Source organism: Atta cephalotes (genome assembly GCF_000143395.1).
Source record: "Atta cephalotes unplaced genomic scaffold scaffold00031, whole genome shotgun sequence".
NCBI classification, from domain to species: domain Eukaryota; kingdom Metazoa; phylum Arthropoda; class Insecta; order Hymenoptera; family Formicidae; genus Atta; species Atta cephalotes.
The window spans coordinates 2,120,006-2,136,031 of NW_012130095.1; the positions used below are offsets into that span (position 1 = coordinate 2,120,006).

Genomic DNA, 16,026 nt, shown 5'->3' on the forward strand with positions numbered 1-16,026 from the left:
CAGCTTACCTGTCTCGAAATTGTCTAAAAATTTACTGTCAAAGCGAAGATTCACTTGTCGAAAATGTTATTTATCCAAATCAAAAGTCGAGAACAGAGATACGCGAAAAAAGCTGCTATAAATAAAATAGTAAAACTTGTTTCACGGAAAGGTTTTTTTGATCAAATATATAAAAATTTAGATAATACAGATCTGAAAATAATTTTATTGGACTATTAAAATAATTATTAAAATAATGTAGGACACTCAAACTGATAGTAGAATATCAAAACTTTTTGCAGTATTGCTTATCATGCTTGAGATTCCTACATAATTATTTTGATTGTTATTACAATTATTTTGGATCCAACAAAATTATTTTCATCTCTACTCTTAGATAAATAGATTTTTAGATTCTAATAAATTCTTTTCATGAATTTAATCTCTGTTATTTTCATTGCACTCTACGTTTTGAATAATAAAAAAAACTTCAATTAAAAATTTAACTGTAAAGCAAATTTACAAAAATTGAGATCGTTTAAATAACGAATGGAACCTATGCATTTAAATGTTTCCCTAATATTGATTGTAATACATGGCGATTTCACTTTCTCTGTCTTCGCAATCCTATAATTATTCTTCACATTTGGCAAATTCGTCGCTTTAATGAATGGTTACATTCACTTATATATGGGGAGAAATGGATTACTCTCGTCGTTACCGTACATAACGAAGTCATGTACGGCATAATGAACTCACAGTACTTTTCAAGAAATTCAATTACTCTACACAATCTGATCATTATATACATATCATTTAGGAAAGAATGTTTATGACTATACTTAAGAAGAAGGCGGAAAATTTTGCAACAAACGCCATGAATTTTCATCGGCGCGATGTAAGGTTAATAAAATGTAATTGAAAAAAAGAAAAGCTAATTTATACAATCGCATACTTCAATCGTTTCATTGATATCCGCAAGAGATGAGTGTCGTAGAGTACGAAAATGATATTTGACGAAAATGGCCGGATGGTATTTCGTGAAACAACCTGTCCGTGAAGGGAAGTGCGAAAAGCATCATATTATAAAAAGCGACATAATTGCGAGAATGCACAGGCATTGCGACATGTGTTTCGAAATTCACGCGTGTACCCACGTGCGTCCAAAGGAATTGGCGCTTTCTCAATAAGATGGTACGTTCCCTTAGTTACAACACAACAATGACATCCATGATATTCGAAGAATCTTAGAATGCAACTCGCGTAACAGCAATTAAATTATCACCTTCTGTAAAATGTTATATCAACGTTTATTCTATTAATTTTCGGAATTTATGTACCTAATTCCATTAGATTTTTTCATATCTTGGAGTCAATAAGCTTTTTTGTTGTATCCTGCAAATATTTTCGTATATTATACGATACAATACATTATATGAAAAACGACACTGAATCCAAGATATTATATTTTTATCTATTTAAGAATCATTTGTTTTATTTTTTCGTATTTTTTATAATAAACAAAAATTATTTTCAAAATTATAAACAAAGTAATTGTCATTACACAATTTACATTTTTTATAAAATTTTTTATATTAACTTAACCATCTATTTAGATTTATTTTCTACAGAGTTGGATAATAAATAGTTAAAATGTTAAAAGTTAAAAAAAACTTAAAAAGTTAATAACTTTTAATTTAACTTAGTTAATTTTAAATGCATTAAATTTTAACTTAACTAATTTATTTTTAAACATTAACTTTTTAACTTTTATTTAAGTTAAATAATTTTTTTATCTCTTTTAAATATCTTAGAAAAATAATAAGATATAATAAGACTAAGGACGTATATTCGTAATCTGTTTATATTTTAAGACTTAAGTAATTTCTTAAGATGCTAATACAGTTCTCTGATTAGTTTATGTGGTTATACCATAAGCCTTAGTCCTATAATCTATAATAGATGTTTTAAGCCTTAAGTCGTAAGAAATTGACCAATTAGTCAAATATTCTTCTCGCATTCGATTGTAATTGGTCAATTTCTTATAGCTTAAGACTTATTAAAAAATAATCACTGATCTTGTATCTTCTCTATGTGCTGACTGTTTTTTAAAGTTATATAACTTATATAGTTATGAGTTATGTATTTATATTATATATGAATAAAAAATAAAAATTTAATTTACTTAATAATCTATGCAGTTATTTAATCTCATTTTAAGAAAAATTAGGATCTTTTGATCTAAAAAATAATTTTTTTCAAAATTAATTAACTTTTTTTAACTTAAGTTAATTCAATATTGACTTAACTTACGTTAAGTTAAATTTTTATTCCTTCAACTTTTAACTTAACTTTATTAATTTTTTAAAGCCATTAACTTTAACTTTATTATAAGTTAAAAAAAATATTAACTTACCTAACCCTGATTTTCTGCAAAAGAGAATTTAACAAGCCTACAATAAACTTTTTTATTATTGTTTAAATTGTTTTTATTTCTTGATTTTCAGACATGCAAATTCCAAAGGAATTATTGCTGTTGCTAACGGGAGCGTTTGTCGTTGCGGCGACGACATCCGTCTGTCCGTGGTCACAGTATACGACGAATCTCGACAGCTCATGCATCTGCGATTATAATTTAGCTGGCGAGCTCTCGGTACAGTGCGATATTGTCAATTATGAACAACTATTGTCGGCGATGCGTCGTTACGCTACCAAAACGTCAATTGATCTATTTTATATCACTAATAGTACAATCGGTGTCTTGAGGAACAACTCGTTCGCCACTTTAAGGATTAACAATATACAGCTATCTGGATGTAATATCAAAAGCATCGAACCAGAGACTTTCAAGGGTCAGGAGAATCATCTAAAGAGTTTGAATCTTAGAGATAATGAACTCACGGAAATCCCCGGTATCAACTTGAAAACCCTGAAGAATCTCACTGTGCTCGACCTCTCAATGAATAAAATTACCAAAGTCAATGACAATGCTTTTGTTGGTACCAAACTAATCACGTTGAAACTTTCCGACAACGAAGTCACTCTCGTGCCGGGATCATTTCGCGGTTTGGAGAAAACCCTGAAAAATCTCAATCTCAAAGGAACGCGACAGAAGAAAGTGCCGGAAGCTCTTAGAGGACTAAAGACTCTGGCCTTCCTTGATCTGTCACAGAACAGCATACGCGAACTTCCTGGCACATCCGGAACCAAAGCTTTCGAGGGTCTTGATTCCCTCACAGGATTAAACCTCGAGAGAAATCTAATCCAGAATATCGGTCCAGATGCATTCTTCGGCATCAAAAACACTTTAACCTCCCTCAGCCTGTTGAACAATCTCATTCCAGATTTCCCTACGGCGGCTATCAATAGCGTCCACGACCTTAGAGTAAGTAATAATAATTATAGAAAAAAATAGTAGACTCAAAGTTTAAAGACAAATACTCAGAAAAAAATTTCTCGTAACTATTCAACTTAACTTCCGGAATATCTTGTTAAATTCCTTAAAAAATTAACGTGATTTTTTTCGACTGACTATTTCGCAGTGACTGTTTCTTTTTGACGATTAATCAAGCCGCATTATTTTCTATGAAATAAATTAATTCCCTCTAGGTGTTGGATATTGGATTTAATCTAATCACCGAACTACCAGTTAACGCCTTTCAAGGAAACCCATCGATCACGCTATTAGCGATCGACGGTAACCCGTTGTCCACAGTTCCGGAAGAAGCATTAGCCCAACTGAACAGTACCCTGCGAGGTTTAAGTCTGGGTGGACGATTCCTCGTCTGCGATTGCCGCTTACGCTGGATCATTGAATGGATCAAGACGCGAGACTTACAAGTCACCAGTCGTGAACGCAAGCCACAATTTTGTGGCAGTCCTCAGCGATTGCAAGAAAAGAGTATTTATAACATCGATCCCGAAGGTAAATCCTATGCTCATCAATATTTCCTCAAGCTTAGAAAAATTAATTTTTTTCTGAAATCACAAAATTAATTTTCTTAACTTTAATAAATATATTAGCGTTAATTAAAAAAAATAATTACTTAGAGTAAGAGTAATCTATTTTAGAAATTTCAAATTCAATATTGGAATAAAAGGAAAATAAAATTTAATTGTTATAGAAATGAATTGTGAGCGACCGTCGGAGATAATCGGAATCGGAACGGTGGAGAGCGTAGACACAAGAGAACCGACGGAGACGATAGCTGGAGATACTGGTATCCATCTACCGACCGTACGATCCACAATTTCTACAACTGAACTAGTCACTAGCACAACACAGCCTACGACTTCAGTAATAGTGTCGTCAACAACGACTGAGCAGAGGAGAACGACACCGTCGGTACTATCCTCGACCTACATTCCAACAACCCGACCGACTGCTGCGCGAACTGGAAATGTTGTAGTTGTGAGGACCACTTTGTCGCCATCAAAGCAATCGCAAGAACATGTGCAACAACATCATCCGCCGAGGCCACCGTTGGTCCTGGGTTCACCGTTATATAAATCGAAATCGAACGAGAAGGACATCATTGTAAAAGATGTGCTGAGACAGGATAACGCGGTTATTATATACTGGGACACGGAGGCAACTAACATTCTAGGTTTCAGAGTAATCTATCGTCTGTTCGGGGATAATAGTTTTAAGCAAGCACCACCACTCGAGGCTAGCGAACGAGAATTCAGAATTAAGAATGTGCCTTCCCAGGTAAAAAGATGTCTTTTACAAAAAATTTCTCGAGCAGAAATTGAATCAGGGTTCGATTAGGGCCGCTAGAGATTATTCCTAATCCTAATAGGGACTATATCAGGAATGTAACACAATAACCTGATAGAATCGAAAGATCAGGTTCTTATTACAGAACTTATTTAGACCCCTATTCAGATCCTGATTGGGATTATATCAGATAGTTCTTGTGAGGAACGCTTGATTCCTGATCGCGCATCAGGCATGCCTGATCGAATTTCTACTCAGGTTCTTTACATTAAAAATTTGGATAATTCATATGACATTAATCAATTATAGGAATGCATCGTAGTTTGCGTAATCTCGCTGGAAGAAATCAACATTACACCGGCAAATGTACCGCATAACCAGTGTCGTGAGGTCAGAACGGAAAATTCGCCCACCTCAAACATGGACAAGATTACAATTGCTGCGAGCGCGGCTATCTGTGCCACGATTATCGTCGCGGTGATTATCTTCGTGGTCGCGAATCGACGCCGTGCTCGTAAGTTGCATACCCTGCACAACATCGATCAAACAAAGATGGGCGGTCCAATCGCCGGTCTTCCGGTCAATTGTTGCTCGAATGTGGGTCCGACTCCCAGCCCCGGCGGGCCTCTGTCATCAATGGCTACTCTAAATGCCTACAACGCCCAGAAAGAGTGGGACCAGGTGTCGGCCTACAGCAACAGAAGCATTCCGCGGCCGAGGATTTTCTCTATTGATCGACAAGGTAAATTGTTATCTCTTTATCATTTATAATAAATATTTGATATTCATAAAGTTTATCATCTTGTTTATGCTTTAAGTAATTTTATTTTAAAATCTTAAAATGAGTTATATCTATTGAGATAAAAAGACTTAAGATAAAAAAACTTTCAAAGATTTGTATCATTACATCTTTGAAAAATATGTATAAAAATACTGGAAGGATAAATACTTATAAAAATAAAAAATATATTTTTGTCTTGTAGCAAACATAAAGAAAATAAAATGAATTTTAGGATCGATAACCAGGGCATCCTGTATTGATGATGTGCGTTCTCAGACCGGACACTATAGCAGCAAAATATCTGCCCGATCGATCGCTGATGGTCAATCTCAGCATAGCTTCTCCAATAATTCCACGCGGTATTTTTCCAACACTGCGTTAACTTCCAATCTCGTCAACACGAGACCAGGTTGGTTACCTGTGTTCGATGAAATTTATCATGAACTTTACTCGTCTAATCTTCTACATTGTTTCTTGCATTTGTTCAGAATTACGACAATCGCGCCAGTCGCTGGCGGCTGCCTCGGACCGGATGTCGCGGTCGAATTTTAGCAGCAATCATCTGCCTCCACACTCGTCAGCCCGGCGGCAGCGACCACGATCGCGTAACCGCAATCTCGAATCAAATCCGCCGCGACCTGGCAGCCGATACAGCCTAGCCGATTCCACGCACACTCTCAATAACTACGATGAAAATAACTGGACCGATCATGACATGGATATTTACATGGCTCGTAATCCCACCACGAGGAGTGGTCTCGTGCCGCTCTAAATATCTGTGGCCTCTATGTCTCGTCGTTCATTATTGCTCAAGCGTATTCAATAGAGTCCAATCTCAATCTTTAGGAATCCTAAAGTCGTCTGTTTTACCGAATATTTCCCAAATAAGTATTCTTCTAACTGCCTTTACATACAGATTCAAAAATCCTTTATCATAATTAAAATATAAACGGAAATATAATCCAAACTGATCAACTTTATTGCCAAAAACAAAAAAAGTTGGAAAATTAGATTTTTTTGTTATCAGCTTTTAGTATTGATTTGTAATAATATTTGTTTTATATAGAATAAACTAGGATTATATGGCTATACAAAAAAGATGGTCATAGATTGTAGTTTCTTCAATAACTGCTAAAGCATTTTTATAGTCATTTTAAAAGCCTATAACCATCTTCGCATAGCTATGTTATTCGAGATTACTCTACAAGTTTTATACTTTGTATAAAACAGTCTTGGTATGGACTAGGGATTACATGAACAATGTTGAGTACTTAGAATTAAACTTAGATACTTAATGTAGTTAACATAAAAGATTAATTAGAAAAGGACTTCGTCCTTATGAAAATTGGATTTCGATGGAATTGGCTGAAAATTTAATATGTTGCAAATCTCGTTGTCCTAATAAAAAGTCTCCATGGACACAACCCCCTATAATCGATTGATTCCAGTGAGAAATGATAATCGAACATCGATTTCATTGTCATTTCTCATACCTCTACAAAGCATCGTTTCTCACAACTAGCTAATACAACAATTTTTTATTTTACGAATACAATGCATTCCTATTCTCTTAATTGCACATTTTTTCTATGCATATTTTTATATAAAAAGTTGTAAAAATAATATTGACTTGAGGTTGACCTGATTTTAGAGGTTTAAGGCCGTGTTGCTTCATATCATTTAAATCAGGATTGAGTTTCCTATTCAATTATGTTATACTTTAATTTAACACAGTGTTAACTTAAATCTCTAAAATCAGCTTACCGATCTCAAGTCAATATTGTTTTTATAGCTTTTTATTTAAAAAAAAAAAAATATATATATATATATATATATAATGTGCAAATAATGAAGTAGTACATCATACTCATTAAAAATAAGATATTGTAATAATTAGCCAGTTTTAAAAAGTAGCGCCTCGTAGATATCAAACGATCAATTATAAGGGATTGTGCCCATTAGACTTTTCATTAAAATAACAAGATCTACAACATATTATATGTTTCAAATTTTTAACAAATTTTCACCGAAATTCAACACTTACAAGAATTGTGCGAGGTTTTTTGTATGTATGTGTGCGTACAATTTATTTAATAGTGTACTAATTTAGTAGTGTACTGTATAGTGATGTGTCAATGATAAATCGTATGTGTGTAAGTTCTACTGAATCAGTAAAACAGACGACTTCAGGATCCCCTTAACGGATCTTAAAGTAGGACATACATACGATTTCATATCGGATTGAACTCAATAATTTTCGTAGAACAATATCGTGTATATTACTTTTATAATTTGGAAATCCTTCTCTAGAATTAAAGTGCATTAATACGAGTCTGCAGCTTAGAATTTTCAAGAACGACAAAAATTTTCGAAATTAAGAGATCTTTATCATTTTTTAATTCAATGTGACATCTTGAACTGTCAAATCGTAATAACATTTGTTTGATATAAAAGCTCTGCAATCTACGAAATTGGAGACTGCAGACTAATAAAGATTACACGAAAAAATAATATAGAATTCTTAGAATTAAACTTGAACCTATAATCGACAACGTGCTCTTTATTTCCTGTTTCTTGCTTTTTATCACTTTTTACTTTTTTGCCTTTTCGCTTCTTACCCAGTTTTTCATTTTCTGTCCCGAAATAAAAATTGATGACGTTCGGAAGAGACAATAAACACGTGAAAAAAAATGCGAGTTGATAAAACGATCGTTAAAGAAGAAAAAAGGCACGAGGTAAAAAGCAAGAAAGCAAAAAACACACTGCAGATTAAGTTTTAGACGTCTAATTGAATCGTTTTACAAAAATTTATGTGTGCAACAATAATGTAATAGTAAAAATGTGTTGATGTGTTGCATCTTATCAGTAAAACAGCGATTTCGTCGGTTCGAGCTTCACTTTAAGATCCTTAATAGATTGTTTTCGTTCGCAGCGCAATTTTTAAATCTAGATGATCTTTCTAAATCTAGACAATTGTTCTGCTCGAGCGAGAAGAGCTAAATCCCAATTCCCCTTTTTAGAAAATGTTTATCGCGATGGTAATATATCGTAGAACTTTATATAAAATATTGAAAATATGTTCATGTGACAGGAAAATGGAATTTAACATGCTTCGAAATTTATTCAATTCCAATCATAATGTTAACGCGACAGGCATTACTATGTAATGCTGTCAAATGCGTGCAACATTGCGAATGTTAGAATTACTAGTGTTACAAAAGCGTCTTAGATGTACATCCCTGTGTAACTCTAAGTAATCTTAAGTAAAAATATTTTTAATTACAAAATTGTTGGAACGAATGAGTCGAGAATGTTCTTTCAGATTCAAGTGCATGCACTTCCAAATGTTTACTTTCGCACGGCGAACTTCGCGATTATATTATCCAAAGACTGTAATCAAAGTGTTTATCTCTAGAAAAAAGCTACCGCGACCAAGTGAACTGATATATTGTGAAGACACTGCTAATCGCTTTGAATGAGAGGTATAACGCGAAATGTCATGAGAAACTTGACAGTTTTCTCTGTTGACTTTACCTTATTTTATAACAAATGTATTCGCACGTGTATCTACATGCGCATACATTGATAATGAAGACGATTCATCGTCCGACGTACTGACAAATAAAGAGATTACTCAGTACTTACCCAGGTATCAGGACATTCTTTTCCCACCGGAATCTGATCTCTTGCACAAATTCATGCCAGAGTTGGGCCAGAGCGGTTGCGCCCCCAAGATTGTGCGTGCAGTGTGCTGCAACGACTGATAGACGCCACACCAAGCTGTCCATCGTGCAAGTTTTCACACCCTTCCACTGATCATCTTCCACAATCGGGACAATATCGTTGTAAGGGAACTTCTGCAAGGATTTTGAATCTGTGATTATTAATTACGTCTTTTATAAAAGAAATCAAAATTGTCAATTTTATTTTTATTTTGAAAGCATTCGAGATATTTTCATATTTTCACATTTTGAAAAGATTTCTGTATATATGAAAAAGAGAAAATTAATCAGTTGATAATATTTTATATTTCAAAAATAACAATTAATAAATTAAATAAATTAAGAGCTTAACTTACTATCTTATTAATTATACATTTATAACAATTACATTAAGGTTTTTTACTTTTGGACATATTTGATCCCTTTTATATATATAAATAGTAAGAGATTTTTGAATGAAATTTAAATAAAATAAGAAAATAAATAAAATAAGACAGAGAAATATTCAACACAATTAAACGAAAAAGGTTATATTCGATCTTGACATAATAATAATAATAATAATAATAATAATAATAATAATAATAATAATAATAATAATAGCTTAATAATATTTGTGTAAATTATTGTGTAAATTTCCAGTTTAAGCCAAGTACATAATTATTTGTCAGTCTTGAAAAATAATCTTAAATTGAAACTATTGTAGAATATGTAACATCACAAATTAAATTGATAAGCAACTTAAGCTTACCGAGTTTTCATCTGCATCCGGAAAAAGGAAATAAAGTATAGGTAGCAGTATCTCTTCCGAGATTGGACCCTCGATGTTTTTATTCTTTTTTGTGTTCGCTCTACCTACAACTGCCGAAATTGTAGGTATTCTGGATTCGGTGAGCACACTGAAGGCCGAACTTAACATCTGTTCATCATCATGAATGTAAGATGCGTTTTCACCCAATAGTTCTACCATAGTTTTCTGATTGTTACATAGGTGCAGAAAATCACTCATATATTCGCCGAGTAAACAAGCTGGCAAAGCTACCATTTTCACTTGCACTGACCATTCAGGAGCGAGTTGTGGTTCGAGATCCGAATATCCTTCGCTGTCCACTACTACATTATCTGACATTTGCGGCCATGTGACAAATAGGTGAAGTTCCCTAAAAATATATAAATTAAAGTATGATAAGAAATATATATATATAGAGTATTTTAATGTGAATAATATACAATATATTATTATCAAGAGCATAACGTAATAAAGAATTTTTTTCACGATTTTATATAAAAAAAAACTTGCTGAAGTCAATTAATATATCATTTTTTAAATAAAACATTCATTATAAAGTTGCTTCTGAGATTAACAATTCTAATTCTATGCTCCTATTAAAAAAGAGTTAGAGTTGCTGATCTCAGAAGCAACTTCATGAATGTTTTATAAAAAAATGATATATTAACTTACAGCAAATTCTTTTTATATAAGACTAAAAAAATATTTTCTTTATCGTATTATATTCCTGACAATAATATATTCCATCTAAATACCTGACGGGGTCAAAAGTTGCTCCAAAGGGAAGTTTACCCAATTCTGCCACACCTAATGTTTCTCCTTGCATGAAATCAAAATCCGGAGGTTCTTGTGTCCACGTGCTATTAGTCCAGTCTTTTAATAAATAAGAAAATCTAGCAGATACCATTACGGAATCAATCTTTACACCACAGCCTTCTCCGATTTTCTGCTTGAAAAGAGTAAGTAAACCTGTAAATAATATCTGTTTGTAAAATAATTTTCACTTTTTATTAAGATTAAAAATAAATAAAGATTAAAAATAAATGTTATTCAAAGATAAGTTAAATAAAAACATAACTAATGCTTACCAGTAAGGTATCTGCAATGTGGTGGAATTTTCTTTAAATGTACCATGTCAAGATTTACACAGGTTCCTTTACCAGCACAGCATCCAAGATACATTTTCTGCCAAGATTCTTGTATCTGCACTAGTAATGGTATATAACTAAAATGGATAAAAAGAATTACAGGATTGTAATTAGAAATACAATACGATCGTGTGGCAAATTACTTACCAATTTGCATTGTTAGCAGCAATTGTTAGCGAACTGAGTACAATTTTGATTCGAGTTTCATCTGTTAAAATTGCTTTTCGAGCTGGTATCAAAACAAGAAACTCTCTAACACCATAATAACGAGCTATTTCCATACAATTATCATTGAGCTTTACAAAATCATTCGATATGTCCAAAGCATCCTTTTGACACTGTATCCATTCTTCTTCGTTTTCTTCTTTTGCTGCATCTTCGTTTTCACTTTCCTTTTCTAGCTTGTAATGTTTCAGCAAAAATTCTACATCTGAATACATAATCAAATAACAAAAAATTAAATACATAATGTTTCATACAAATAAAAAAAGTTATAAACATTATAAATATGTACATGATTATTTGACATACACAAATTGTGCTGATGCTCTCTTATTAAAAATATTTCTATTACTAAAAATCTTCCTTTAAAAAAACTTTTGCAGATATCCGCAATATTTCAAACAATATATTTTATCAAACTATTATCATTTATCAAACTATTAAACACGAACCTGCAAAGTTTAGCTTCTCTGAGGTCTCATGCCACTGACAGTTGATGAAATCACCTGGTTTGAGGGAGTTCGTAACCTTCATATGTGGCAGCTTCCATTCGTGTATAAGTTCTTCGATTCGCGCGATGAATACTTCCCATTCGGAGACAGTAGTAAAATCGTGATGATAAAAGTCTTCGATCTCTACGTGATGCATTTTCAACAATGCAACTTCCAATCGTTCCAATCCGAGACAATCATGGTGAAATCAGAAAGTATACAATTCCGAAGTAAAATAGTGGGAGTTTAGCCAATCAGACGCCAGCGAGAAACAAGCAGGTTGCAAAATGTCATTTATTCAAACGTTAAAGTAGTGACAAAAATCAATTCTATTAATTTATTTTATTATATATATATTCTATCATATTTATTTTATTAATCATTTTTATATTATGATTTTATATTATTTTATATATATTATATTATTTTATATATATTATATGATTTTATATTATTTTATATATATTTTATATATATTTTATATATATTTTATATTATGATTTTCTTGTGTCAGCGTATTTATTCATCAATTCTGGATAAATTTTCATCTTTATAAGAAGGACTCGGAGGTAATTGAAGAACGCTGACATTATCGATAATTTGATTTAAATTTGCGATGAGTTTCGCACGATGCGCGATGTGGCGCGACGCGACGTAGTTTTTTTAGGTTGGAATTTGTCGATGCTTCAAAGTAGAAGTATATATTTATTACATTTTATTATAAAAAATTGTTTATCTAAGAATTGGTTAACAATTAATTATTGATATTGACATGGCTGGGAAGCAAGGAAAAGATTTGGCGTTATCTATGCTAAGAGTGTTACCTAGATTATCATTAGGGAACATCCGAGATAATCCTGGTTCAAGAAAATCTCCGGTAAGATATAATCAGAACATAACACAAAAGATACAATAGGCCAGTTTTTTATTTATCAATTGATCGATCGCGCATTATGCAGCTTTTGTGGAACAAAATTATATTTGCGCACATTGGAATAGATCAATTGATGAATTAAAAATCTTACCCTATGTATCAGTCTTATAAAAGTATAAATAAATATATGTAAATGTGTATAATGTTTTGTAATATAATTATAACATTTGTAATATAATATTTATAATTTTATTTTAATTTCCCTTGTTATTCTTATGCATAGAAACGTGGTAGAGGTCAACATGGAGGTAATAAGCATGGTGCTGGAAATAAAGGCTCTGGCCAAAGACAGAATTATATGCGTTTGGGGTACGAAACTGGAAATACTCCATTTTACTTACGATTTAGCAAAGAACCATATTATAAGGGACATCAGTGAGTTTGATAAATTTACATTTATATTTTGTAAAATTATAAAATATGTTGGATGCCTAATAAAAAAACCTATGTGTTTTAGTTTGAGACGAGAATATCCTCCGCTTTCTTTAAAAACGCTGCAGCTGTATATTGACACAAATCGACTAGATATCAGTAAACCAATTGATCTTATATCATTGATAAACACTGGTCTATACAACATAAATGTACATTGGAAACATGCTGGAGTTCATTTGACAGACGAGGTAATGTCCTGTGAATTTAAGATTTAGAGCTTTTAACATATAATAGTTTATAAGTTTTTATAAATCTTATAATTATATTATAAAATATTAGTTAATAAATCATAAAAAATTAATCTGTGACATTGCAGTACTATGCCAGATTAATAATTTAATTGTTAATCAACAAGTTGTATGAATTATTTATACTTTTGTAAGCTGATATATTATATCTTTTATATTATGTTTTGATTATATCTTACCTAGAAATTTTCTTGAACCAGGATTATCTTAGATATGATTTAAAACTTTTATTTTTAATTTTTAACTTATATTATAGATTATACTATAGTATAATCTATAATATAATTTAAATATAATTTGTATTGTATTATATATAGCATATAATTGCATATAATTATTCTATACAGAGATAATATTAATATGGAAATTATGTTTTAAGGATGCACATTGTTTTGAAGCCAAAATAAATATAGAGGTACAGTGGGCCAGTGAGCCTGTAATCGCTGCAATTGAAAAAAATGGCGGTGTAATTACAACTGCCTACTATGACATAAAATGCCTTCATGCTATGTGCAATACAAAACAATTCTTCAGTAGAGGTAATTTTAAACATCTTTCATTCTTGAAAATAATCCTGTATATTAAGTCTAAGATTTATTTTATGTAATTCTTTTCTTTTATAATATATAGGTGAACCAATACCACGTAGGCTTTTACCGCCGACAGATTGTTTAGAATATTATTCCAGCGCCAGTATGAGAGGGTATTTGGCCGATCCTGAGAAGATTTCTCAGGAACGGCTGGTATTGGCACAAAAATATGGCTACGAGTTACCGAAAATTGAGGAGGATTCTGATTACGAGATGTTGTGCGAGCGTAAGGATCCGCGGCAATTGTTTTATGGTCTGGAACCAGGTTGGGTGGTCAATCTTAAGGATAAAGTCATACTGAAACCAAAAGCTGAGTATTTGAAGGAATTTTACGCGAGTTGAAATGAAGATGTATAGAATAATAATGTGAAATAAATAGATATAATAAATAATACTTGATGACTATGAGACGATCATATTTTGTTATTAAAATGCGACCAAATACCACACACATATTGCTTAGATTTAATAATAACATAAAATAATTTTATATTAATGCCTGTAATTACGAGTTATTTTTTTTATATGTGTTTAAAAATATCATGTAAATTTTACATGCTGGCTTGGGAGCAAAAAACGATTCAACATATTTTACGGGGTTTGATCTCAATGCGTATTTTTATGGTTTTAAATACGTGTTACGATAATCGCGAGCTCGACTACAAGGTTGATTCATTCGATGTAATCGAATCGAGGTCGAATCGCAATATGATCGATCTTCACTACACCCGCGCATTACATTGCCGCTCGCGCGCTCGCAATCGATATTCTTCTCCTGTCAAATGGATAATAATGGCAGCGATGACGGTTGATACGATGTTACAAAGCAATGGCTTTCAGACAAAAAAGAAAGAGGACGTCGAAAATAAGGATAACTTATGGTACGTGTCGTAATTCATGTGACGTTAACTAGGTATCGAGAAATGCGCCGCGAAATGATTGTTTGCAATAAGATGCTTATCGCTTTGCGTGATACATCTTGCTGCGTGAGAAAAATTTACGCGTTCGATCGCACTCAATTGTGTCTTACTCGATGTTACTGTATGCTTTGCAGGTCGTCTATCCTCGCGGAAGTGCAGAACAGCGGCAACAACAAATTGCCATCGAACAAAAATGTCCTCGTTTTAGGTAAATACCGATGACATCATACAACCCTTCGATCGCTCGTTCAATGTAGCTTGCATATTAAGTAGTCACACTTACTGCTCGATACGTGTCATCGACAAAAAAAAGTGCTTCGTCGTTAGACCGATATTGCTCACTTATAGGAAACTAATCCGTTTCCCCATCATAATTATTTCGTGTGTGTAGCATTTTATCATAAGGGTGAAAGGTTATATCGACAAAACATTCTTTACATTCTATAAGCAAGAGTGCTCATACATACAGAGAACATTGTATTCGTCTTTTTCAACATTATTCACAGGTGTTTTTTAATTGCTTAATATATCTTAACATAATACAGAAACATACAAAAATGTACATTGTACAAGACTTAATTAGAACAGTATCACACAGTATATAGGTGACTTGGGATAATGCAGAATGATTTGGAATACTTTTGTTAAATTTAGTTATGATATCCATCCAGTCATTAAAGAAAATTTACAATTTCTTTAGAGATTGGAGGGATATCACGATTGAATGCACAATTTAACAAAAGTATGTGCTGTCCCAAGTTATCTGTACTATTCTAAGTCACCTATATTTATGGTATGTATGTTATATACATAAAGTGATAATTTAAGTCTTTTCTATCTATATTTAATGAAAAGCAAAAAGTCAGTTGGCCAATATCTTCCAATCTCATTTCGAATTGTTGCAATTAATAATTGTCATTATAAAACACAGGCTATATAGTTGATAATAACCTTCTGGCTAAGTACAGATGTGTAGTATTATGTATTGATATTGTGATAATGATTGTGATGTTTGAAACACAACTTGTGTCGTCTCATATATATAT

General features: G+C 32.3%; 4 protein-coding genes across 4 annotated transcripts in view; 3 read left to right on the top strand and 1 right to left on the bottom strand.

The window, feature by feature from the left end:
• Window positions 1-2,488: 2,488 nt before the first annotated feature.
• LOC105620986 lies at window positions 2,489-6,252 on the top strand. Its single transcript, XM_012202461.1, has 6 exons — window positions 2,489-3,364; window positions 3,589-3,904; window positions 4,104-4,690; window positions 5,009-5,441; window positions 5,713-5,889; window positions 5,969-6,252. The coding sequence occupies exons 1-6, from the start codon at window positions 2,489-2,491 to the stop codon at window positions 6,250-6,252; spliced, it is 2,673 nt and encodes an 890-aa protein (XP_012057851.1).
• A 2,869-nt stretch (window positions 6,253-9,121) lies between these two features.
• LOC105621030 (rab3 GTPase-activating protein catalytic subunit) lies at window positions 9,122-12,010 on the bottom strand. The gene is made up of 6 exons (XM_012202506.1): window positions 11,815-12,010; window positions 11,288-11,570; window positions 11,081-11,217; window positions 10,748-10,961; window positions 9,954-10,362; window positions 9,122-9,337 (listed from the first exon to the last, which is right to left on the bottom strand). The coding sequence occupies exons 1-6, from the start codon at window positions 12,008-12,010 to the stop codon at window positions 9,122-9,124; spliced, it is 1,455 nt and encodes a 484-aa protein (XP_012057896.1).
• A 615-nt stretch (window positions 12,011-12,625) lies between these two features.
• Window positions 12,626-14,402, top strand: LOC105620987 (39S ribosomal protein L15, mitochondrial). The gene is made up of 5 exons (XM_012202462.1): window positions 12,626-12,730; window positions 13,011-13,162; window positions 13,245-13,410; window positions 13,850-14,009; window positions 14,101-14,402. The coding sequence occupies exons 1-5, from the start codon at window positions 12,626-12,628 to the stop codon at window positions 14,400-14,402; spliced, it is 885 nt and encodes a 294-aa protein (XP_012057852.1).
• A 450-nt stretch (window positions 14,403-14,852) lies between these two features.
• Window positions 14,853-16,026, top strand: part of LOC105620988 (cytoplasmic dynein 1 light intermediate chain 2) — a 10,348-nt gene continuing 9,174 nt past the window's right edge. Inside the window, exons 1-2 of the mRNA XM_012202463.1 lie at window positions 14,853-14,941; window positions 15,115-15,188. Of these exons, the coding sequence (XP_012057853.1) occupies window positions 14,853-14,941; window positions 15,115-15,188 (163 nt within the window). The remainder of the gene's footprint in view (window positions 14,942-15,114; window positions 15,189-16,026) is intronic.